This window comes from Calidris pugnax, unplaced genomic scaffold (genome assembly GCF_001431845.1).
Source record: "Calidris pugnax isolate Ruff unplaced genomic scaffold, ASM143184v1 scaffold219, whole genome shotgun sequence".
Taxonomy (NCBI): Eukaryota; Metazoa; Chordata; class Aves; order Charadriiformes; family Scolopacidae; genus Calidris; species Calidris pugnax.
Window position 1 is genome coordinate 8,416,964 of NW_015094507.1, and position 26,441 is coordinate 8,443,404.

The 26,441-nt window shown below is 40.9% G+C and overlaps 1 protein-coding gene across 2 annotated transcripts; it reads right to left on the reverse strand.

Annotated features, from left to right (window-relative positions):
• Positions 1–356: 356 nt before the first annotated feature.
• Positions 357–26,377, reverse strand: CEP57L1 (centrosomal protein 57kDa-like 1). Of its 2 annotated transcripts, XM_014964756.1 has the most exons (13): positions 14,700–14,777; positions 12,224–12,368; positions 10,299–10,478; positions 9,596–9,717; positions 9,064–9,180; positions 8,667–8,744; positions 6,853–6,948; positions 6,054–6,131; positions 5,716–5,945; positions 3,943–4,087; positions 1,804–1,905; positions 1,235–1,292; positions 357–769 (listed from the first exon to the last, which is right to left on the reverse strand). In XM_014964756.1, the coding sequence occupies exons 1-13, from the start codon at positions 14,709–14,711 to the stop codon at positions 762–764; spliced, it is 1,371 nt and encodes a 456-aa protein (XP_014820242.1). In that variant the 5' UTR covers positions 14,712–14,777; the 3' UTR covers positions 357–761. The 2 variants fall into 2 exon arrangements, with proteins under 2 accessions (XP_014820242.1, XP_014820241.1); XM_014964755.1 differs by lacking the exons at positions 357–769; positions 14,700–14,777 and adding exons at positions 16,644–16,845; positions 26,329–26,377 and having other exon boundaries at positions 1,162–1,905.
• Positions 26,378–26,441: the final 64 nt, after the last annotated feature.

A 26,441-nucleotide genomic window follows, 5' to 3' on the forward strand; every position in this document is an offset into this window, starting at 1 on the left:
TAAGGCCCTTCTCGCTTACCCTCTCACACACAGATACAGAGCTTCAGAGATTATTTAACTACCCCTAGGAACAGGAAAGGCTTATCTCATGGCAGCAGAATACTTACAATCTGAAAACGGTAATAGCAGAAATGCTTACTTTTCTTTTGTCTCCGGTATCAGCAATTCCAGTGTCCAGAAATGCATGAACCTACCTCAGAAACGCTATCTGTACCAAGAAAATAACATGTTTAGAACTGTGTTTAAGTGTTTTCAAGCACAAAACATACTTTTCTAAGCCAGAGACAACCCATAGGTAAGAAGGACGCCCATACAATTTAACAAAGCAGAGGAAACCCATCCCCAAATATCAGCTGAACAACCCAGTTTTCCACTGTCCCGATGAAGACTTTTGGGCATATAAACTCCCCCCGGCCCCTAAAAGCTTACACACACAACTCCTGTCAAGGATTGTAACAGGCCATTCTAAATTTAAATTAATTGTCTGAAAGTTTTCCTAGTCCTTTGTCTTGAAGGGTGCCAGAGCAGAATTTATCAATCCAAAGACTCAACTTTCCATTAGACCGTACATCATTACTAGCCTTTGTTCAAAACCCTTGACAACACAGCATGCCTCCAATTTTTATCCTTACCTGCAAAGGGGCTTGAGAAAACCACTGCATTCTCTTCATACCAGAGACCTGCAGCAGAGCTTCATTGATACATCCTGAGAAAGCTATTTTTTTCTGACATATGCAAACACCCAGGAAAATCAGTAGTAGTCAGTAACCTCAAGACAAGAATTTATTGCAATTAAATAACCAGGGTTGATTCGAAGTCACTGTTATGTCTTTTACCATATGTACATAGTGGGGGTTGGAAAAGAGCACACTCACTGTTAGGATAAAGACCCATCTTGCATTTGTATGAGTACGGAAAACTGTCGTACACATGAAAACTGTACAGTAGAAGAGATCACAAATTTCACAACATGTACTGGTATGCCGTTCAAGGTCTTTTCTATAACACCTCAATTATTTTATACTGTGGTAGAAGCAGGTTCTGTTGATGAGAAAACAAGCACCCAGGCTTTTGGTAGTGGCCCCTTCCCTGCACTTACCAAGAACACTCTCATGTTATTATGGTTTAATCAAGTCATCTAATCCCTAGCTGTCCCAAATACTGAGATTGTCAATAAAGCTGATAGAGTAATACTATTAATAATAATGATAACGTATATAATAAGAGACAATACCTCTTCTGCCACAGTTGAAATGATCCAAATCTTCAGTTCTTAGAGAAAAGGGAAAACACTGCTTTTATTTGAACAGAAGCACTAGCCCAAGTCAATCTGGAAAAGCAAGCTCTGAGTATCTCCTTGGCAGCAGGAAGAACAGGACACCAAAGATTGCATACTATTTTAAGTGTAAAAAAAGGAATAAAATTTTATTTGACATGTCAATGAGTATTTCATTAATTCATTAAAATGCTTTATTAAACGTTAGTGTAGTTGAATTATAGCTACCTTACATGAAAGTTAATTCTGAGGTGAACAAACTGACCTACTAGCGAGAAGGCAGTTTAGAATGTAAATCTGTATCTCCGCTATCCCTATTTTATTTTTTAAAAGTATTTTGTGAAATTAAAAATTTACTAGCTGTCATATAACTTCAAAAATGTTTAACAGAGTAAACTTCAGTACTGTTGTTCCCACATTATATCATCTTTTTTCAGTGTTGACTGAAGTTTCTGCACATTTTTTAGCAGCTGAAGAGAGCTTCTGCTTTTCTGCCCAGGACAAGATTTAGATAAACTTTTCCTTACAGTGACTGGAATCTCCTTTGCTTTCTTTTGGTCACCACACTTTAGTTCAACATGAGCTGCCCCTTGCTTCAATTTCTGAATTTTTCTCTTTAATTTCTGCACCTAGGAAGAAAGATTACTAATTAGAATGTTACATCTCAGAAAACCTACAGCTGTAAAGCTTACTGGACTTCTACCAAACTCCAAACTGAAGAGGGACATTAAAAAAAAAAAAAAAAAAAAAAAAGTTGAAACCTACTAATGTGCACACAGTTGTCTGGCTGTAACAGCAAGCACCACAGAAAACTGACCTCGCCTACACAGAAAGCATTACACAGAACTGAGCTCACCCACACTCAATAGGCTGTTGAACCCCTAAGGTAAAAATGCTTGCCTGAGAGAGACAGAACATCATCTGTTACCAATTTATATTTACAACGGTCTTTTTCCCTTTCAGATTGTACTATCCTTACAAAAAAAGAAAACACTAACAAACCTATAAAATGCATACTGTTACTGTAGCTAAGCAGTTTACTTTGAAGCCTCATAACAAAATTAGAAAACACAATAAATAGGGTTGATTACTAAATAATGTTTTTTAATAAGTCAAATAACAAGTCTTGACTTGCACTTGGCATGAAAAGGTCACTCCCAAAGATAAAATTAGGCTGGAAGCATTCCATATGCCAATTTAGGCTTTAAGTCCATTTCTAAAAATAATTAACTTTAATTGCATTCTAGAACATATTATTAACTGTGAAACAGAGATGACAACAGCATTTTTAGTGTGACAGGTTCTAAAAGCAGAAATATGCATCAGAAGTATTGAGGATTGATCTGTACAAAATACAAACAGAAATGTCTGTGTGCAAAAGCACCAGAAAAAAACAATATAGGCCAAGAGTTACAGGAATGGCCTGTGTTGATAACAGGCACATGATGGACAGAAATCAAACAGGCAAACACCAAGAATGTGCTATTTACATCATAACCCTAAGGCGTGTGCTCTGATAAGGCTGTACCAGAGCACAGATGACTTGCCAGTAGATCTGCACCCAGATAAGGCAAGGATGACAACAAGGTTGCACCACACTCTATGTGCTATTCCTTTTCTCATCATCCCAAAATGAAGACAGACTGTAGCCATAAAGATATGCAAAAGGAAGAAACAAAGTCACAGTTCTTGTCCATCATTCCAGGTTCCTGGAGGATGAAGTCAACCCGATTCTGAGGTAAGGAATAACACTGTAATTGCTTGCTTCTCAAGAATATAAGATTTATCCAAAAAACAGTTGACATTGCTGAGAGGCAGTGAGGACTCAACAGTCAATGTCCTTTGTCCATATTGCTAACATGCAACCCTGAGATTACTTTGATGTAAACACCTTTGTGATTGCAATTATACAGACAATAAAAGGTTTGAGTGAGTAAAATCTATCAATGAAAGAACACAAACAAAATTTGGTCAGATTTGAATTAACCATCACCTCCCCCTTTCATGAGGTCTCACACTGAGTTTTGGTTTGTTTCCTATATAAGCAAAGTTCTTAGGTAAGTCTATTTATCCTGAAAGAAGAGATGGAAGAACAGAAAAATATCAGAGAGAACTACGGATTGCATTTTTTGTCATATGTTCCAGAATAAAATAGGACAAAGGGGTTAAGCTGTCCATCTACAGAAGAATGATTTTATATGGGCATGTATGAAAAGCTGTATGAAAACTCCCAGAATGCATAGAGGGTATGGGTTAAACAAAACTGAAAGGCTTGTCTGCCTATAACTTTGGAGAAGCTGTGGTCAACAGACTATTGGGTTATTTTCCAGAGGGACAGGACACAAATGAATGAAATCTCAACAGTTTGTCTTGATGCAGTGAGCAGAAGTGACAGACTGAGCAACCCAGCTCTGTATTGCAGAACTGCCACAAGGCAGGAAGTTTTTGCACTAGCAGAGATACCTGGCTGCCAGCTGTAAGCACTTTTTCTTGATCAAAAGAAGGAGTTGGAGGTACAAGAACACTGAGCTAGCAGCTTGATTGTAATCCCCCATAATCCTGGTTTAAGCATTCCAGTGACATTCTAGTTAATGCCAACAGGAGGCAGAGTTGTGGCAGCCTTCAACTAGGGTGTTACAGCTAGAGAGTTTACATCTTATTCTTACAGCAGCCTGGTGTTTTTTCAGCTTGGATATTTGTTCTCCTTTAATTTCCATTTGTTTTACAAGGCAATCCAGCTCCTGTTCTAGGTCTTCACGAACTTTGGAGTCTTGAGTCCCCTGTATCTTCTTCAGAAGTTCTTGATGCTTGCTATTAAAGACAAGAATGGCACACTAAGTATTCATTATAAGATTACTTTGGATACTCTCAGTGTATTGCAGGAGTTACTAGTCATTTTGTCCAGAGTACAGCAATTTAGCATTATTTACATATAATACATATTAATCTGGAATATATTCACACTACAAAAGAAAAGGTTTTTCCAGTGGGACAGATTTTCTATTCCAAATTTGCAGCTGATGGGCATCTTATTTCTCCCTCTCCCCACAATCATAACAACTACACATGTAATAGTGTGCAAAATAAGAATTTGGAAAGTGAGCAGCAGCTATGTAGGATGGTATTTTCACCTCCTTCCCAATTTAGTGCAGACTTTGAAAGCTTAGTGTAATTCAGAAAAGTATTGTTTAAACTAGTACATTAAATCTATAGTTTTTCTGAAAGGCAATTCAAACTAAAATATTCTACTAAAAAAGATCTGCAGTGAGGTGTGCTGGTTAATCAAATTAACCAGCTAAATAAAAAGAAATTGTGTAGATCTACTTGACCCCTAGAGATCTGAGCTAGTCGAAAACAGAGACAATCTTTTAGACAAATAATCTCTTTACAAAGGTCACAGCTTCTTTCTGACTTCTGAGTAACTGCTGCTGCTTCACAGTTTAATTGAAGCAACTGGTGGTTGTTATAAAAAAAGTGCCTGTCCTTGAATTGCCATGAGTAAGCCAAAGCTTTTTGAAGAAGAGATTGGTTGCCAGTTTAAATTTTGCCACATTAAGGATTTCAAACCAGTGTCAACATCCTAACTGGTTTAACCAACACATCCTCCTCTGTTCAAACCACAGCTCATCATGTTGACATGTCTACTATGACCAGCTACATAGCTTTGGCCCACAATTCTACAAGCTTGCATTAATGGCAAGATGCCTAAGAACATGACAAGTTGTAATCCCCATTTACTTGCATGGCTAGAAAGATATATACACTCCCACCTACTGCGTTAGATTCTTCCACACCCTGCCCATTTGCTGGCAGGAGACTGTCCCTCTTTCACAACCCCTTTACAGGACTGGCAAGTTCTCCTGCTACCAACAAGGAAAGGGAATGAATGTCACACTGTCTCAGCACAAAGACCCATCAGGTATGCTCAAACGGAGAGAAAACATAAAGACTGAGGACAAAGTAATAGGCTAGATGTTGTGACAGGACTATTCCTGACACAGCTGTACTAAGCTACTCTACCACCCAAACTGACTGCATGCTGCAGGCCTGCTCAAAGTTAACACCACCTTTGCAGCCTTCTCCAGGAGAACACTCTTGGTGTACTCTGTAGATCTCACTCTGTTTAAAATTTCTAAAAAGCACAGGCCTGAAAGATTTTTCATTTGCTGCAGCTGTTACTTCAGTAGCAGCTTGGTTAAGCACAGGATGTGGAAGCCAAAAGCCCAGCTGAAGAGTATGTTGCTTGCTCACAAGATCAGTTAAACACCAGGATAGAAAGAATTGTTTGAATGAGAAAAATCCTACCAGTCAGGCCTGTTCAGGCCATTCTGTCAACAAGTAGTCTGACACTGAAAACAGGCTCGGTTCAACTATAGCACACCTGTAGCTTCACAGGGCTACCACTGAAGTAATTTACAACATCAGGGGTAAGTACTCACAAGCTCATTTGGCCCAGCTCATCTTGTATGGCCAACAGAAGGTCCGACAGACTTCTGGTGGCAGTAGGTGATGTGGAACAAGAGGATACAGATTTTGAAACTGCACTGTGTCCTGAAATCCCAGATGTAGCTCTTCCTTGGCTTCGTGGTGAGACACGTGGGTTGCGATGCTTCATAATATGCAACACACTTTGGACATTTGCACTAACAGAATGGCTGGCGCTGACAGACTTAAAGCAAAATTATTAAGTGGTTTACAGAAGTGATTAACAATTACAGTGAAGAGACTTACTCAAACTGTAGACTCCAATTTAGCAAGAACATTTGCTTTCACTCACCTTCCCAGCCACAAAAGGTAGTTCACCAGCCTTTACATGTAAATGTGAAAGGTGCATTTTCTTCATTGTAGGATTTCCCTGCCATAAGATAGACAGAAAAAGTAAGACAAGAAATTCCAATCTGCTGACCCAACAGCACAATCTTAAACTTTTTTTTTTTTAAATAAGAAAAATTCAAATAAACAAGCAGTGAAATGCATCACCCCAGATTCCTTCTGGTTAAAAAAAAATATTTCCTCCTGTATGTGGAAAGAGTAGGACTTTCCAACAGCTGAGACAAGTAAATTTTATTCCAGATGCATTTAGCAAATAGTTTGACAATTAGGTTGACATTAAAGAAATTGAACATTGCTTCCTTCAAGTTTGCAAAACCACAGTTGCAAAATTTTGACTGACCTGTAACATGTGTTGCAAAATGAATTCTCTTGATTTCAGCAATCTCCCTCAAACACACCATCTTAACATGCCTGGTTAAAATTGCTCTGGAAACTAGTTTTGCCAGATAAACTGAAAGGCAGCTAAGACAGGGCATGGGGGATGGCAGTAACACTGTAACAGAGGTTATCGTCAGGCTGGTAAGGGAAAGTTTTCCAGGGAGGTCCTACCAGCCCTAATACCATTTTAACTACCAAAGGAAAAAGAAAAAAGAGGTATTCAGCATTGTACATCACTTTGGAAATAGAGTAAAGTGCAGCAGACAAATCAAGTGCCTTTTACATCATCGTTTCTCACAAATTCCAATTTCTGTGCAAGTCAGATGCTATCAGCAACAGTATGCTAACAAAAAGTTTCATGTTACCTTAGTTTTTTTCTTCTTCCTGTTTTCCTTTTTAGGTTCATTTTGAGATATTACTGAAGACATCAAAATTCTGTTTATGTCAAACCCTGTTTGAAGCTGTGGAAAGAAGTGAAAAAGAAAACAACCATTTAATGTAGTATTAGAAGTATGAAATCACATCGTTTAAGTAATGCCCTCTTTCATGCATGGATAAGAACCAATTAAGGGCACTATTAACTGTCCTGCTTGGAAGGCTACACTTGAAAACAGAACAGATTACTAGGATGACAGAGTATCAGACAGATTTTGCAGCTCTGTCTTAGAAGTCCTCATTTACATATTCAGACGCAGCAGCTGTATTTTTCCACTGTGACAACCAGCAACTGAGATAAGGCAATCCTGCCCCATCCATTCATAAAATCCAAAGAATATGAACATTTGGATCTTACAATCTGGCAACAGACAGAACTGAGCCTCTCTGTGTAACACTGAGGTCAAACCTGCTGGACAATCCTCCGATTGCTCTGTAGTTCAAAGTTGATATAACAGCCCGTGATAAACAGGACAACAGCCATTTCCAATTAAACACAGGACAAGGACTTTGTTTTGGCATGTGGAACAGTTCTGGCTAAACAAGGCTGGAGGTCCATCACAAAAGTGAGATTATTCTGGCATTTCTGTCATCAAAAGGAAGCGGACCACCCCACACCCTGTGTTGCCCAACCCAATGCAACAGACCTAAATCCATCTTGCAGTGAACTAACATAAGTACTAACACTAGTTTAGGACTCAATTTACTACACCCAAGTCCTTTCTTCAGCAAATGCTTATACCACTGCCAAAGTCAGCCTATCTGTTCTGGGAAAGTCATTCTTACTATGTTTCTCAGAAGATAAAATCTCCATAGTAGGCTGCCTGCTCTGCAGCAGCAAGCAGTCTAAGCAAGAAACCCCAAAACCTGCAAGTTTTCAATTGTGTCATTCTGCTGGGTTCTGAAGGTGGTCAGACACCTGGGCTACAATCTGTATGTTATTTCAAGCTCCCTGGACCATCATCCTTGGATGAGGTATAAAAACTGACAGCAGAGATGAATTAATTTAAGCTGTCAGCTTCCCTTATGTCTAGGTTCTTTCAATATTATTCTTCAGCTCTGCATCCCCCACCCTGCCCCAAGAGAATGCCACCACAACTGCTGCTGCAAAATGGCTGCACTTTTCGGGGATACTTTGCCCCTTCTAACAAAAGGTTTCTTTGATTTTGCTCTCTTTGGCAAATATTCCTCTCTCAGATGGATGGTGGCCCAACAAACTGACTATGGCTTCACAGAATAATGAATTATGCAAAATCTCACTTAACGAACAATGTAACAGGATCACTGATTAAAGGCTTTTCCAAGTATGGTCCAATACATTAGATTTCAGCAGATCTTAACAAAAAGAGGAAAACAAACAGAATAACCAACCTTACTTCGAGCATAAGGTTTCTTACATGACCTCTTTCTAGTTATTGTAAATTAAGGTTATCTGATTTAGTTGGAGATTCTCTACAAATTCATTTTCTACCCAGATCACTTACAGCAGCTTCAAGGCTGATGAACTGTATCATTAATACAAAACCAAGTAGAATCTTCCTTGATTGAGAGATGCAACTCACCTGGCAAGCTTTCTCCTATGCAGTTTATAACTGCTCTAGGTAGTATTCCAGGAATTCTCCCTGAGTAATATACATGTGAAGTTCAAATGTAATAAAAAAAAAAAGGTATTTTGGACAGAGAGAATAGCTTTCTTCAGTCATAAAAAAGAAAAAAAAGATAAAATAAAATCTTTTCAGTCTACCTGAGCAGTTTTTTCTTGTATAAGCTTACGCTGATGCTCTTCTTTACAAAGCCTTTCTTCTAAGTATTTGATCTTGTCCTGAATTTGAAGGCAAGAACAATCAGTCACACTTCAGTTTGCCATGCTGAATCAGAAGTCTGAAGTAGCTTGCAATTGTAATCTGGGATGAAACAGGACTATAGGAATGTTTAAAGCCCTCACTGAAAAAAAGGCTTATGCAAATGAAGCCAAGGTGGCATTCAGTAAGTACACTTTATGATCTTAGCTTAAACAGAGGAAATTTTTGCAAAACAGTACTATTAACAGTACAAATTATAAATTATATTATAAATTATAATTTGCCATACAAATTATATCAAACGAATGACTTTCAGACTGTCATGCCATGCATGCTTACTTCTGCAATTCTCTGAGTAGCAGTAAGTTTAAGACATTCTTTTTCAAGCATGTCAAGCTTTTCAAGTTTTGCATGCAGTTCTAAGCGGTTCTGATCTTCCTCTTTCTGAAGCTGGGCCTGGAAAAACGTAAGCAAGAATGGAGTTGGCAGCTGACTGAAATTGTTTCTGAGAGCAAAAAACCAAACATACTACAGTAAAGGTGTTTAACTAGTTTAAGTTTCGTATTTTTAAAATTGCAAAGTGATGAAAAATACCAGGCAGACAAAGAAGACTTAAATTTCCAGCAGCCTTTTTGTCTACCAAATGTGCAAGTATTAGCATGGTTTTGCTCATTAAGTTCCACCTAGGGAGTCTTTTCATACAATTCATTGAACAGTTGTCATCAGTCAGTCAGACAGTAAATTGCTTCCGTTTGCTACCACCGTGAGAAGAGCTTAGGAAGAGTGATGGCCATAAAAAAAGATCCAATCTTGCACATTTCTATACTTTTTAACAAGGTCACTACTTTGTTAGTATGCTAAAAGGCTTCACCTGTTGTTCTAAAACCCTTTTCTTTTCCAGTTCTGCACTGCAAACCATTTTCCTCATGTAATCCAGCTGTTTCTCCAGCAGGGAGCAGCGGGACTGTGCTGCATTTAACTGCACGCTTATATCTACAGAGAGAAACAAAGACATTCAGTACAGCAGGAGTTACACATTTAGCCAGTCTGTCATCTCATTGAGGAATTCTGTCTTCAAAACATGCAAGAAAAGTTTTGTTAGTCTGAACAAGTCATGTGGTTAAAATATATTTTATACATAAGACATGAGAATCAAAATGTTTTTCCAGACCTAGTCCCTAATTTGAATTCCAAAGGTGTGAGCATTGCAGTTACTTTGATTTATATCAGCAGATATCTAACCAAAATCTGGTTTCTTCCCTTCTCCTCGCTTTTCTCAAGTTAGCAGTGTTATACATGTAACCAGCTCCTTGTTTATTGTAGGAGTTAAACATACCACCTGAAATCTGCTTGTTCTTTAAAATAGCTTTATGGGTTATGCAATACCTGTTTAATCTGTGTACAAAAAGATCTCAACTTAATCCACAGTTATCAAGTTCTTGCCCCTCCCCAATCCTGAAGCAAAAAAGAAAGGGGGGTGCATTAATTAGCAGTTTGTTAAAACAAACAAACACTCCCCGGATTATGCAGTCTTGGAGCTGCTGTGGCTATACCTTATCACTCAAGAGAAATACCTTTCCTCTGTTGCATCAGTTCTTGATGTACTGTGTCCTTTTTGTAGGATTCGTGCTCTAAGGCCTTCTTATACTGAGCAGCTGCTATGGAGAGACTGCAGAGATTATCTTCAGCCTCTGACTTCTCCAACTCTAGATGGCGGATCTTTTCTTGAAGAGTTTTCAGGGCTGCCACCACAGCTAGAAAACAATGCAACAGCTACACCTTAAGTAACGGTTCCTATTATTATTATTATTATTACTACAAAACACTTCAAATGGAAAAATACTATCTACATTTTCTTCCTAGGATCACTCCTAAAATGAATTATATTCCCCAGCAGTACACTAACACACACACAACATATGTGGGCAAAAATGGATGCACTTACTGCATAACTGAGCTATAAAGCACAGGTCCTATAAGCAAAACTATTATCACTCCAAATGGTAGAAAGCACAAAGAAATTGTGGCAAATTGAGTGTAACAAACCCTAGGACTTGTGTTTACACAGAAGCAGGGAACACAAGCACCCAAGTTAGGTCACAAGTTTTAGTGTGATGTAACTGGTGTGGACAGATTAAAAAACAAAACCAGACTCAGGACAGGGGGGGACATCAGATACAAAGGGATATTTTTGTAGCAGATGCATTTTAAAAATGTTATTCTTTCAAACGGTAATAATTCAATGTCTGGTTTCCTGTACTTGATGATTCTTTAAACCATAGAAACAAGTCTGAAAGATTTTGTTTTTAGCCTCAAATCAGCATGTGTCAAAATTGTGTCAAAATTGTGCCAAAAATAAAAGCTGCAATTTCTACTACAAGGAAAAGCCTACTACCTCTCCAAAAAGTATACACACCTGTGGAAGTTTAAGATATGTTCTGTAACAAGTCAAGCTTCTCTTCTGACATTTTATAAGGCTTGACAGTTTCCCTATACGAATTCTCTCAGTGGAGGAGTACCCAGCAAATATTTCTGGCTCCATTACAACTCTCATCAGCTTATCATAGTCCCATTAGAATAAAAATTAAAAAAAAAAAAAAAGAAAGAAAAATAAAAAGAAGAAAGCAGAGATACCAGAGAGCAGAAAGATGAAGTAGGTGAAGTGGGACCACTTCTTCCATCTCTGTATTGGAATGCCAAACATTTCATTACTTAAACACTTAGCTGCCATAACATTAAACTGAACATATTAATCCAAAAAGCCCAAGTTCTGTATGCAAAAAATTACTACAAAAGTCACAGATTCTTCAAATGAAAGAACAATGATCACACACATAGACTATGTCTGCAATATTGCAAAGTTGTCTGTGAGAGTAAATCCAAGTATGGTATGTTTTTGATTCACTGAGCTCTCCAGATATGCTAAGCCACCGAGCATTTGTCCTGTGAGCTCCAGGGAGTAATCATCAATTAAGGCACAAGACAATCATAGTGGACCTATATTTCATACAGACTAACTTTCCTGCTGCTGACTTTCCTGAGGGTCTGCGTTATTCAAAAGTTCTCCCAAGGAGTCACACTGCACCAAAAACCTTACAAGTGATTTTAAGCTAGAGGGAGTCAAAATAGCACTACACAAAGCCAATTCCAGTCAGTGTACTATAATAATGATCTTTTTTTGCTATATTTAAAGTCATGAACTGCTTCTGCTGAGTTTGAAGCATTCTCCTTTGCTTTTAGAGGAAGTCTGATGGTTTTAAGTTAAACAGTTTTCAAAGCCAAAGTTTATAAGGATGTGAGAAGACTTGCAGCAGTTTCCATTCCAGATGTATGACTTCAGGGAGACTACTCCCTCAGGACACATATACATCCTGTCTCAATGTCAGTCTGATAATCGCAGCAAGTCATTGAACTGAGTAAAGCAGAACGGGGAGTTTGCTCAAGAAATTTCACATGGAACAATTAAAAGGACCACTTTAAGGACATATTTTGGCTTTACCTTGGTTATTGGGGATAGGACGCCTGTCACCACCAACAGCTGCCAACTTCTTTGATTCTATATAAGCAAAGGCTGCGGGACGCATCTTCTCTGGTGGCTGAAGAAAGCTTCCTATGAAACTGTTCTTTGATTCAGAATCCATAGCCTGTAAAAAGAGAGCTATTTAATGCCATTAGCTCTTTAATGGACTACGTAACTTTTCACAGTATGCCACTGGCTCTCCCTCGCTCTGTTTTATATCAAACCAGATCATGTGAACCCAAATAATAATTAAAAAAATGCATACACCTCCAGATGAATCCTGGTTTTTAATACAATTACAAAACAATGCCTTTCTTAACATTAAACACAGCTCTCCTCCACTATCCAAAACTTTCAGATTTTTCTCAGTGCTTTCTAATAACTTGTGCTGATTATTGTCCTCTTAAAAGTGAAGGATTAACAACATTTTATATTATTTATTTTACAGACTTTGGTGTCTGCCTCTCAGTGCTCCCTGCAGAGCAAGCATTCCAAGTTTTACAGTCTGATTTCATTTGCAGCCTCCCTTGTGCTCTATGTGACACCTATCTTTTTACAAATGGCTTTATTACATAATAAAGACATGGTTCTCCACACTTAGCATTGAGATAACAAAGGGATATTTAACATCCAGTATTCCCATCCCAACATTTCCTCCATTATTAAGCATATTTATTAAGTCCTGTTTCTCCAGATTACACCCCGTCAAATAGTGATTTTCCTTGATACCCAAGACTCAGAGAAACTTGCAGAAATTGCTTTAGTCTAACACAACCTCTAGGAGAGCAGACCCTTAGAGATCAGCCCATGTGCACTCTATGACAAGTCATTCAAGCCTCGTTTGGTCGTTTACATTGGGAATGCTATGACAACCAAGCATAGGCAATAGGTCTACTGAAGGAGGGCTAGAGGCCATTTGAAGGAATAAGGTAGAAAAAGAATTAACATTAAAGAACTAACATCAACATAAGAAGGACACGGACCTATTGAAGGGAGTCCAGAGGAGGACCATGAAGATGATCAGAGGGCTGTAGCACCTCTGCTATGAAGACGGGCTGAGAGAGTTGGGGTTGTTCAGCCTGGAGAAGAGAAGGCTCCAGGGAGACCTTATAGCACCTTCCAGTACCTTAAGTTACCAGTACAGGAGAGATGGGGAGCGACTCTTTATCAGGGAGTGTAGCAACAGGATGAGGTGTAATGGTGTTAAATTGAAAGAGGGATTAGAAGGAAATTCTTTCCTGTGAGGGTGGTGAGGCCCTGGAACAGGTTGCCCAGAGAAGCTGTGGATGCCCCATCCCTGGAGGTGTTCAAGGCCAGGCTGGATGGGGCTTTGAGCAACCTGGTCTGGTGGGAGGTGTCCCTGCCTATGGCAGGGGGGTTGGAACTAGATGATCTTAAAGGTCTCTTCTAACTCGAACCATTCTATGATTCTATTCTATGATTAAAGAGATCTTTAATAACTTTGGACTCACTGGCACTGTAAAAATAGTGTTTGTTAAGCTTTCTCATTGTATTCTTTGCTCTTCTACTCATCTACTTGTCCCACATAAGCAGGAACAGCAGAGACAATGTTTCCCTCAAAAACACACACTTTGGTCCATTTTGATATGGGTCCTATTAACTTATACTTCAAAATTTGAGACAGTTGTTCACTTCTGAAAGCTCTTAGCAGGTTTTGCAACTTGTAGCAAGTGTAATACCAAGAGAAGGAAATTAAACCCAAGTTTTGAATCACACTGCAGCTACCTAGCAAAGCAGCACCAAGCATTTCACTTGATACAGTGACATGAAGGGTATATACAGCTTCAGTTGATAGAAAAAAAGCGTATTCGAAGGTTCAAGGATACAGCAATTAGTGTATGACTCAAATTTAAAGTAGAGGGCACGCAACTGGAACAGGCTTCCCACTTGAGCAGGGCTGCTTACAGACACTAGTTTCCTGGTAAGTCACCCAAGGGAGATATCTAGTAACAGGAGGAAGAAAACCAAACCAAGATTGGAACCGGCTGACGAAGCACACCCAGGAAAAATAATTCGTATCAGGGGGGCAGGGAAGAAAGTTTTCAGTGAAGGAAAAAGCTTCCAGGAACAGCTCTTCCAGCACTGTTTCAGAGTCCATAGAAAAATCAGCATCCATCCACACCACCTCTGTATGATATGCACTAAACCAAAGGTATGGGGAAATACTTCCTTCCTCCTCCAAGTTGTCATCATGGACACGTTAACATGAGCATCCCTCCACCAGGGCTTGCTTGACTTGAGGTCTCCCAGACACTGCTGCTTTTGTGTGGTAACACCCCCACGGCAGATCCCACAGTTCAGGGTGGACACCCTGGCATTGGTATGGCCCCCCCCAGCACCGTCACAGCCTCCCCAGAACCGCAAGAGAGGAGCTGCCCAGGCTACCCTTGAACCACAGGCTTTTCCCAGAGAGTTCCCTGTGGGGAAGACTTACCAATTTTCCCATTGCTTCTCGACACCAACACGTTGGTGATGAAAAAGACTAGCAAAAAAAAGGTCCATAAAGATATGCGTACGCATAGGCAACAAGCTTCCTACTGCTGCTGTGAACAGGGGAAGGCAACTTCGGCAACTCCAGAGGATGAAGGTGGGTTTTGCTCACACCATCTAACCTCTTGGCAGTCAGCACAAGTAGAGACTCACTTCTCCAACGTTCTCCAGTGGAACATGGCTCCCTCGCATGCCTGCAGCTGCTATGCATCAATTAGTTTCCTTATTACTGTCACATAAACAAGTCCTGCTGTTTCCAAGGAGATGGGTCAGTGGACAGTTGTAAGGAGGGCAGTGATCCGAAGCAAACAATGAATAAGAGAGGGAGGGAATAAAGCACCAGAAAATTTTGAGGGTTTGTGGTCAAGCTCAGTAACACAAAGGCGGGGGGACATGGGGAACACCTATTCAGGAACCCTTTAGATCTGCAAGCAAAGCCAGAGGAAAGTGAAAGAGAAGAGGTCAGCTCACCAGCTCAGTGATGGTGATCCAGCTAATCCAGTGTGGGCTTCAGCATGAAAACCCACAACTTTGCCAGCGCAGCAGAGGGTAATACACACCCTGCAGCTGGAGGGGGTAGCTCCCCAAGCTACTCCTACGAGCACAGGCTGAGCAAGGGGTGGGAAGGAATACAACACCGCGCAGCCGAGACACCTGTGTTTGCAGAAGCCCTGCTGCGGACAGAGCTACGGACGCCTCGCTTTGTCACAGCTTTCTCAAAGGGAGAGGCTGCGTGGAGCAGGCTGCGGGAATGGTTGCTATAGTGCTTGGAGGCTCTGTCAGCATAATTACTCTAGCTGAGGTGCTCTGGTGTAGACAAGTCCTTTAATATCTTAGGTAAATATAGTTTATAACAACCATGCTGCACAGGACTAACGTCTATGATGCTGCAGACCTCTGGCAAGGACATGGGGCAGGAAAAGGAACAACTCACTCTATACCAGCAAGACATCACCAAACATCCTGACCACTTTCAACCCTCTAGGACAAGAAAGCTATCAGGAAATAATTAAGTAGCTTGACGTATGTTTGGACGTCGACTGTCCTACCATCCACTTTTTCTCCTGCAAGTATTTAAGTTTCTATAAAACCATCACAGACGGGCTTGCTTTTTAAAAAGGGTTGCAAAGCCCCCATCCATTGCAAGCTTAACCTACTACTCTTTTGTTCCACACTAACATAGATGCTGGTACACAGCCCTAGAGAGGTGCTTTAAAGCAGATACTGCTTCCCAAATGGCAATGTTTGTACTAATGTAACTCCATGAGGCTTAGGGGGATTTAGCACTTGAACAACACTCGTTAAAGCAGCCAAAACACTGCTGTTTAGACAAGCCCTCCGTTGAGGAAATTAGTGCACTCCTTTGAGTTTGGGGAACAGCCAAAAGAGAAGTATGCTATTGAATGGAGGCTGACAAAACAGCCCATTACAGGCAGAGGGGAGGTGAGGGGAAGGGAGGGAGGCAGAAATGCCTTGCTGCCACCCCAGCTCCCTGTGCTGCAGTGGCGAGGGGTGGGGGAGAAGCACGTGTTTTGTGTGGGTCGCATCCACGCTCCCTGCCAGCCCCTTGGGTTTTTTAACCAGAACTGACCCAGCCTGCACTGGTGGATGCAGTGGTGATGCTCACATGCTCACTGTTATTTTATACATGAATACACAACGGAGCCAGTTCATACATACCCTGCATCAACCCATGGGGCTATCTAGTGCCTGTGGGCCTCCCATTAACCCATAGCCTGGCCTTGCCACCTATGTCATCCCCAAGTTGGAGCCAGGCTCCCGGACTGCAGTGCCACACAGTCAAAACCCTATGCATGGTGCCAAGCAGGGCAAATTATTGTGTGACAGCAGTGCACTAATGCAATTACACTGCCTACCTCTGCCTTACCTTGCTGCAGTTGGCCTGCTGCTCCCTGGTGTGTAAGGATGAGGTGTGGGAGTCACTTCTGCCTGTTGGTTCACCGTCACATGCGGGCCAGGAGCGAGCTTGCACAAAGGCTGTTGGAGAGCAATCCCATCATCAGGTCCATCTGTACCTCTATATGTGACTTTGACAGCTCGGAGGACAGCAAGCAAATGGAGTTTGGTACCTTGAGACAAACATGGAATTTGCTGTTTTATCATGTGATTTACCTTTACACTATTTATTTTTGCTGAATGTGGCCTGTATTGAGTGCCAGAGTACTGGATCAGGTTGCTGTAAAAATCAATTGATATTTTAGTTACTGCTATCTAGCACAAGTAAGCATGCCAACAATGGAGAACTACTGAACACCACAGAAATCCCAAATGTTACAGAAAGACCAGTTATGACTTCCTCATCCTCCTCCTCCCTTCCTTTATGTTCCTCCCCTCCACTGCTAGCCACATCATTAAAAAAGTTTCAGAAAAGAAAGGTGAGGGAGAGCATCTGTCATTAGTCTCAGTGGCCAATCCAGCCCAAACCATGACATGTCCCATACTGTAAAGCAGCATATGGAAAAGTTTTTTGTACATGTGAACTGTAGCAGATTCGGGGAATAATGCTGGCTTAGCTCAGCAGTTTCGCAAAAGATATACAGTAAAAGAATAATGTGATAGTTGCTGTGATAATGTAAGAGATGCTTCCACTAAATTCTCTGATGCTTGTTATCTCACAGAGATGCTGGTTCACTCAAATCGCTGTGAGGGCAACCTTTTAGAACCAAAGAAAGAGATGCTGTCAGAACACCTTCAAAGAGGAAAGAGAAAAAACAGATCAAAGCATTTTTCAGAAAGAAATACAAAGATACCTATCTTCTGACCTGACCTACTGGGCACGCACAATTTATAGTGGTTTTTTCATAACTGAAAACAAAGTCTCAGATGAATCAAGGAATGATTCACTGTTTATCTGACATAAGAGAAATTTTAAAGAATTGCCCCAACACAGGCTATACCAAGAAACTCCCAGATTGCTGGCTGCTGCCTTGTCTATTTGAGCCAAGCCTTGCTGGCGAAAGGTTATGTGAGAGGCCATTTTTGTGACACGATCCAAACTGGTCTATTTTTTTCCCCTTTCACTTTCCTTCGAGAACCAGGGAAAAGCTTGGTCAGCTGTACTTGCTATGCTGCAATGCTCTTTTAGCCTTATTCCCCACAGACAAAGAACAGCCCTTCCACTGACAAAAAGAAATAAATAATGTGGTAGGCAAACTGCATTGTTATTTTGGGAACACCCAGTCTCTAGCATCCTGACACAACCGCTTTAATCAGCCTGAAACATATGACCTTGCTCAGGACATATCTAAGTAACTGGTACTCGTGTGCCTTCTTTAATCTAAGGGGGTTAGAAATGAAGTGGTGACAGCTGCAAAACTAATAGGAAGTGAAACCTCACTGAATCAATAGCACATTTCAACATGTTTTTGAGTTCTGTCGAATCCCACTTCAAATGAATTTAGAACAAATGACTAAAATTTGTTAGAGCAATTAAAGAACTCGGGAGTTTTTAAAAAACTGACACAGGCAAATCCATGGGAATTAGCTTGTTGTACAAACTGCGAGATACAAACTGACAGTCTCAGAACTGGATATATAAAGATTAATTGCCCAGTTTCTTTTTTGATACTACAGTAGCAAAACCTATTCATTCCTGAATTTCAAGTCTTATGCAGAATTTTCATGCAATCATTTTTTTTCAGTCTTGGAAAAAAAGGAAAAGAAATTAAATCCTTTGTCTTCTCATGACACTGTATGTACTGTGAAGTATGGTAAAACCTGGTATTTTATTAAAAAAAAAAACACCTCCTAAGCCATTTATTTAATTGTGTCAGACCTTCTAAGCATTCATACTGATATTTCTGTAGTTCCTGTTTGCTAGCATTTGTTTTACACAGAAGTAAAAGAGAAAGAAAGAAAATGGAGTAAGTTACACAAGTACTTTGGGAACAAGGCAAAAAAACAGGTGGGGAAAAAACAGAGATTTTTTTTTAAGACAACTTTTTTTAGGAATGGGTTCTAGCCTAAGAGTATTTCAAGCAAACTTGGGTCACAATGTCATTAGGGTTTTGCTGTTCTCTTCAACTGGCACAGCAGATCAAATTCCTCATTAAATTAATTGTCCCTTCATTCATAAGTGCATGATAAAATCATTTTCAATAGTCCAAGGGGAGATCGAGTTGGTGCAAACTGCTTTAACCTGTATGAGCAGATGATAACTGAATTTAGCATTCAGAGGAGCAAAGACTGCAAATCCCTACCTAGTAACAACTGTTACGTTAGCATGAAAGCATCTGGCCTTTTAGTAATAAGCATCAAACACAAAACAAAATAATTCAAATGGCCACTAATATACTTCCTTGCTTCCCTCATAATTCTGTCCCTCTTATCTTCTTTCATCCACCTCCATGTTGCTTTTTCTCCCTCATCTCCTCCCTTTTCCTTGTCATTATATCATCCTATAGCTTTGTTCCTTATTCTTTTCCCTTCATTCTTTTTGTCCAGATCCCTCTTCTAGCATAAAAAGGGTTTTTTACAAAGCAAAAAGAACCGTTTTTTCCCCCACAAGAATAACTATCAAATTTCTTCCCTTCACACTTCGGATTCAGTTCCAACAGATGCTGTTTGCTCTTAGTACACTGACTGATGTGGAAATTCAAGGTGCTTTCCTCAGTACTCTACATGAAGAACGTAAAAAGCTACTTTTTCTCCTCACTGTTATTTTCTGATGCTGATGCCATCACACTGTCTTCCATACGTAGTTTGCTTAGCTTGGTCACTTCCCTTCACCTTCAAAAATCTGCTTTTGTTCATTAGGTTGGAAGCAGTTTTCTAGAGAGCAGAGCAGAACACATATGTCCGGGTAGATGGGAAGGCAGGAGGAAATTACTGGCTCTGGCTATTGACCCTTGATTAAAAAGAGGAAGACTTTGCTTTTTATGGAAAGGGGAGGTTTTCAAGGGCAACTGTCTTTCATACAGAAGACTACGTATCTGTGAACAGGCAGAATAATTAGAGATTAGAAAGGCAAATGCAAAAAAGGAAAAGATATCAGGGTAGGCTGGGGCATATGTAAGAGTGGGTTGACATGACAATCATAGTGAAGAAATATAACGAGCTAGGGGACAGTTATTGCAGGTACTGACTCATTTACAGTAAGCACTTTTACTGCATGTTAATTTTCACCTTTTATGTCTCAAATATTTAATGGGATCACTAAAAGATTGTTCTGAACATTGCAACTTGCCCTCTAGGCAGATGAAACACACAGATTGTGTCCCCACCATTGCCTTGGAATTTTTTTTCAAAGTAAACTTCTGTTTTTTCCAATTCTTTCTCATGGAAAGTGTCAGTCTCTTCATCCAACACCCTTTAACCTAGTGTGAAGATGGAGTAGGAGGTAGATTTTTAGCCAGATTAACTAAAAGACCATGACATGGATGAGCAGAGGAACACAAAGAGGGTAATTGTTCATAGGATTTTTCTCCTTTTAACTACTACCGCCCCTACATCTGTTTTTTTTTCACATATTCCTGTGCTGCTGATAACTAGGCACCTGGCAGGGAACAAGAACTCCATTCTGCATTTGTACATCAGGCAACCGAAGAAAAAGAATGAAAAAAACCCACGAAAAACCTAACAAGGAAAAGGTAAGTTTTACTCCTGGCAAGAGATGATTCTCAAAGTCATCTTTTGACAGCAACAGTCGTCTTTAAAGATGCAGAAAAATTGCAAGCAGATCTGAGTCAGAGCAACTCCTCAGTCTTGTTTTAGAGACTATTTTGCTAAAGAATAATTTAAAATAATATCATCTGTTTACATGACTCAGAATATTCACAGTAACTCCAACATATCTATATCGCTCATCTTGAACAGACACAATATCATAAGTATTAATGCCAAGTCACTTGTAGATAATACAATATAATGAGTATACAAAAATGCAAAAACTGTCTGTCACTACTTCTGGCCTGAGTTGTCTGGGAAAACTTACAACATTCAAATCCATGCAACAGAATACTTGTTTCATACAATCTGTATATTTAAACCTGCATGACTTAAAGATGTGGGGAAAATCTGAGTAAGATGCTACGAAATCCTGCACAATGTTGCATACATAAAATTAACTTCAGTTGATTATAAATTGTTTAAGAGATATTTTTCCCCTATTAACTAGATGCACAGTTTCTGACTGCAAGGTAGTTTTGTGGATCTCCAGGGACTTGACTTAAATTCTTGCTATTCTTTGTGACCTTAATAAATCACAGAGGGATGGGACTGATGAGGGACTGGTGCTTCAGCATATATGAGCCTTCCAGCCTCAGGGCTGAATCCCAAGTTTGGTAATGATAGGCTTACTTTCCCTGCATGTAAAAGAAGTGCAGGTATACAGCCAAAACAAGCAGCATGCTCAATGAGAAGCTAACAAAAGCGGGAAACTCTATGAACATAGATGTATCTGAAGTCCAACCCTGGTGCTTGGCACTTTTGTCCTCTTGGGACTCAGAATTTGGAGTCCTCTTCTGGCGGTGAGTGCCAAAATCTTTTAATCATTAAAACAATGAATAAAGAGTCCCCGTCGCTCCTCTGGTCTGTGACTTCATTTCACATGGCTGCCGGCCACAGCATTTTTCTTTGTGTTATTACTGGAAAACACCAAGGTCTGTGTTAACAGACAGACTGACAAAGGTGTTTAAAAGGCCTGTTGTGCTGTCAGCAGATAAAAAATTCCCAATAAGCAATGCTAATTTTCTTTTAAGTGTAGCTGGAGGAAATAGTGTCCATCTTTTCTATGCTCAGTGGTTAGAGTGTTGGTCGGGAAGTGGGAGTTCCCGGGGAGCATTCATGCAGCATCCCTGACCACCATGCTCAATTGGCAGGAGGAAGAGCAGGAAGGAAACAGGGAGTCACCACCTTTTCGTTTGAAGTTATGACCCTGTTCAGATAGGCGTGTAAGAGTCTAGGACAAGGAGAGGCAGCTGAGGCAAAAGACAGAGTAAACCAAGGATGGGTCTCTCTCATCTAGCTTAGTCGTTAGAAGACAGTCCTGGGTTTTACTTATGCTTTTTTGTAATAAATAGTCCCTGGATAAAAACAGCACTGGCTTGGGAATAGCTACCAGAAACCAGGAGTGCCTACAGCTTCCTCTGTCTGCCTTCTACTAGTTCATGCCAGTGTGACATTTGCCATCTCTCCAACGTCAACAGGTGGTGAATGCTTCCCTTCCACTTTGCAGTCCTGAGCACCTAGGACACTCTCCTGGAACTTACCAGATGTTGATGTAAATCTCTTTGAACTAAAAGCCAATTCTCTCATCACTGGGTTACTGCACTGAGGGTGAGTACTCTACCAAATGTGTCCTGGCACTGAAGCTAGCTGTGGCTATTACAGGAGAACCTGACTCATTGGATTGGGAGAGGTTCTTCTCAGCTGGACTCCTCTTGAAGCTGCTCTACCTACTTTCTAGACCACAAGTGGGCACAAAAGGGAGAAAGGTGCCAAGATGCCCAGCTTGGGGCAATTCTGGACATTTCTATCCAGAAACAGACTAACAGAATTCAAGTGGCTGCTCAGTGGAGTTTCTTGGATCTGACTGTTTAGTTTACCCATGCTCTTTTTTCAGGGTCTAGCCCTTAGTCTTTCAGGCCACATTTATTCAGTTAAATGGAGTATAGTCAGAGAGTTGGCAAAGTACAGCAGGGCTTTAAGTAGGCCGTAGTTCTGGTATGTCACAGCCCAGCTCTCCTCAAAGCAACCCATGCTTCAGCATAAAACTATTCCATAGTCTTTCTGACAGGAAGATTTGGTCTCCTGAGAAGAAGTCTAACTTACCCATCTCTCCTGTATTTGTAACCTCTAAGAGGCAGGGTGGCAGAGTTTGGTACAAACGTATACAGGCAACCCACAGTAAGCCAGAACCCATGGTAGACATATAAACACATGCTCAGAAGTAAAACAAGGCCATATTTTCTCCCACATCTTATGCTGTAGCTTGTTCCATCATTAAGGCCAGTCTGTTGGGATGATACATGAGTCTGGGCTTAAGACCAAGCTTGGGCCTGGGTTCAAAGAGAGTAGAAGAGTAGCCTCTGGCTTTCAGGTGTCTCTCTGCAAAACATGAGTCACAGAGCTTTGCTTCCTCAGAGGGCTGCTGTGAAGAAAAACGCATTAAATACTGTGGAGTGCCCATTTATTGCACCGACATGCCAAAACCCAGATCTAAAATGGGAAGGTGAACTTTTAAAAGAAGTGATCCCATCGCAGGTATTTACTAGTTGGAATGAAATAAGCCTCAACAAAACCAAGTGTAAATAAAAATAGTTGAAGGAATCTAATTTAAAAATCAGTTCCTCCTAAGTTGCACAATTTTGACTGTGTTACTACTAGTTTTCCAGTAACTAAGTGTGTGCTGCAGCAAAGTGCTCTTTTGTGACATACAGAAACTGGAAAACACTTTAAAAAGTAAATATAATATAATTTAGATCTTTTATCCTAGCAAGGACATGAATACAACTACTATACATTGTATTTAAAAAAAATAATTCTGCCGTTGGATATCATTTGCATATAGCTATAGAAGTCCTTATCTAGTTACAAAAAGAGGGAAGTTGATAAATCATCAAGGAAGGAAATACTGAGGTTTAAAACAGCCACAAATTTGTTTTCCTTCAGCTTATCATTTTAAAAACTCAAATGCTGTAATTCTGGATGAGTTGCCAGATTGTTTCCTTCATAATTCTGCCTTTCTCTTATCCATTCTTTAGGGATCAAAAACAAGCATATTAACTTCAGTCAGTGAACACGCAAATTAGACAAACACATTCCCCTAACTTCAGGCTCTGATTAATTCCGCTGGTAGCCTTTGACCTTGATTTCCACAATGTCTTGCAGTACATACAGAAACTTGACCCAGTATCGGAAAACTGCAGAGATTTGGTTTGGAAAAAATAAAGCCACCTTCATCTCCACTACCAAAGTGCTACATTAAAATCTATAAAACAAAGGGCTGAAAATCTGAAGTTTAGGCCTTGGAGCCAGTTTCACAATCTGTTTCCTGTAGCCAGAGTTCATTTGCAGCCAGTGGAAAAAACAACTTCTAAAAGATAAAAGGCAGTGCTGTGACTTTCAATCAAACTTAGCATTCAGTGTGGGAATATAGCCGTACCAAAGTCTAACACCAACGCTTCAGTTCTTATTCTGGTTCACTTTACTGATCTCAGATGTATGTAGCCATTGACACCCAGCAAGCGCAAACTTATCATGAGAAAAATGAGATCTATCCAACTTCTGCAGATCAAAATTTAGATAGAAATAAAGCAAGCATTTGCGACATGTCTATTCACAGGAAAACTGGGAGACCATAACGAGTGAGGACAGAATGGGACGGGAAGCTGAATCTAAAGTAAAAAAAAAAAAAAAAAAAAAAAAAAAAAAAAACGACAAAAAATAAACAGGAGACAAGCCATCAGAAACACTCTAGAAATGCCTAGCACAGAGTCTGCACAAAGCTTTGCTCTCTGAAGCCTGTAGTGCACCAGAGGACATCTTTACTAGGAAGGCACTCTGGGGGTTATCACTCACCCTGAGTTCTGTGCTCAAAAAAAAAAAAAAAAAAAAAACATAAAAGGCACTGGCAGAATTATTTTCTTTGAACCCGACAGTTATGATGGGTGGAGGCCTTGAGTGCTTAGAGAAGTCAAGACTCACATGTATTACAGGTAGTGATGATTTTGGTAGATATATTGTTCACAAGGGTGCCAAAGGCCTAGAGGAAGCAGCTGCACAAAGCAGTCCAGGCCTGTCCACGCTGCCAAACAATGGCAACACAGACTTCTTGCAGAAAGGATTTTATGGGAAAAAGAGATTGGTCTTCCTTGAAAGGTACAGGTAATGATAGAATGACACTTATTTTGCAAGTTTTATAGAAACCCTGCCAGAAAACAAAAGGAATGTCTGATGAAGAAACCAGATTCTTTACAAATAAAAGCTGTTGATGGCTGGTGTTGGTGAGCCAGCTTAAACTCTGTTCCTGGATTCAGATGCTGTTTCTGTGTCTTTCTGTGGTATGCAAGTAGCTTGGTTTGTATTTAACTTCAGCTTTGAGGTTTTAATTTTAAAGTGGGAAATGTGTACATGAGAAACATAAAATAATTACACAAGACCCTATAAGCCCAATGTCCTGTTTCTGATTTACTTGCAAGCGTTCTTTTGACTGTGCCCATGCTCGGTCATCTTTGCAGGAAAAAGCATTTCCAATGTCCTGAAGGAACCTCCTGTGTTTCAGTTTGTCCCCATTGCCACTGGTCCCATCACTGGGCGCCACTGGTCCCATCACTGGGTGCCACTGGAAAGAGTCTGACCCTCTCCTCCTTGCACCCTCCCTCCGGGTATTTATATACAGGGGTCAGGGCAATCCAAGGACAAATACAGGCTGGGCAGATAATAGATTGAGAGCAGCCTGGAGGAAAAGGACTTGGAGATGTTGGTGGATGAGAAGCTCAACATGAGCTGGCAATGTGCACTCACAGCCCAGAAAGCCAACCACATCTTGGGCTGCAACAAAAGCAGCGTGGCCAGGAGGTTGAGGGAGGTGATTCTGCCCCTCTACTCCACTCTTGGTGAGACCCCACCTGGAGTACTGCATCCAGCTCTGGAGCCCTCAACATAAGAACATGGACCTGTCAGAGTGAGTACAGAGGAGGGCCACAAAGATGATCAGGGGGCTGCAGCACCTCTCCTACAAGGACAGGCTGAGACAGTTGGGATTCTCCAGCCTGGAGAAGGCTCCAAGTCCTTCCAGTACTTAAAGGGGGCCTACAAGAAAGCTGGAGAGGGATTTCTTACACGGGCATGTAGAGATAGGATGAGGGGTAATGGCTTCAAACTGGAAGAGGGTAGACTAAATTAGATACAGGAAGAAATTTCTCACTATGAGGGAGGTGAGACACTGGAACAGGTTGCCCAGAGAAGCTGTGGCTGCCTTATCCCTGGAGGTGTTCAAGGCCAGGTTGGATGGAGCTTTGAGCAACCTGCTCTGGTGGGAGGTGTCCCTGCCCATGGCAGGGGGAGTTGGAACTCTATGATCTAAAGGTTCCTTCCTACCCAAACCATTCTATGATGCTATAAGGTCCCCAGGAGCCTTCTCTTCTCCAGGCTCATCAGCCTCAGCAGAATCTGGATTTAAAAAAAACCCACCCTTGGATTAATTTGGATTACAGGACTGTAGAACTGTTGCCCAATTGGAATATTCCAGGGATTTTTTTTCTCCCTTTCATTTTCAAGTGTTGAAGGCCCTACATTTTGCTTGCACGGGCCGTTTTTCTTTCTTTCTGCTGATCTGTTCACTTAGGCTACATCAAAGGCTCCTGTCAAGGCGTCCATCTGACGAGCCTTTGCTGTTGCTTTCAAGCACGCGCGTGCTTAATTGGGTTTTTGGCCAATGCAAATCTCTGAGGGGAACCCACCACCAGAATCGCTTGTATTCCTGGCTGCTGCCAGCCAGTTGCTGTTGCGGTTGATCACTTGTTGCGGTGGAACACACACACCCCAAAAAAAAACCCATATTACGGGAAAAAAAGACTTGTACAGGACCGGCAGCGGACGCTCTCTCTTACCCTCCCTCAGCGACGGCGGCGGTGGGCGGGCTCCGCGGGCGGGCTCCGCGGGCGGGCTCCGCGGGCGGGCTCCGCGGGCGGGCTCCACGCGCAGACACCCCCGCGCGCTGCCT

Excerpts from the sequence above, each read along its gene's own strand:
- CEP57L1 (XM_014964755.1), bottom strand. The coding sequence starts at position 12,365 with ATGGATTCTGAATCAAAGAACAGTTTCATAGGAAGCTTTCTTCAGCCA. Across the intron at positions 6,949-8,666 it reads TACAAGAAAAAACTGCTCAG|CTTCAAACAGGGTTTGACAT; the intron begins GTAGACTGAAAA and ends TTCTTTCCACAG. Across the intron at positions 6,132-6,852 it reads GGAAGAAGAAAAAAACTAAG|GGAAATCCTACAATGAAGAA; the intron begins GTAACATGAAAC and ends ATCTTATGGCAG.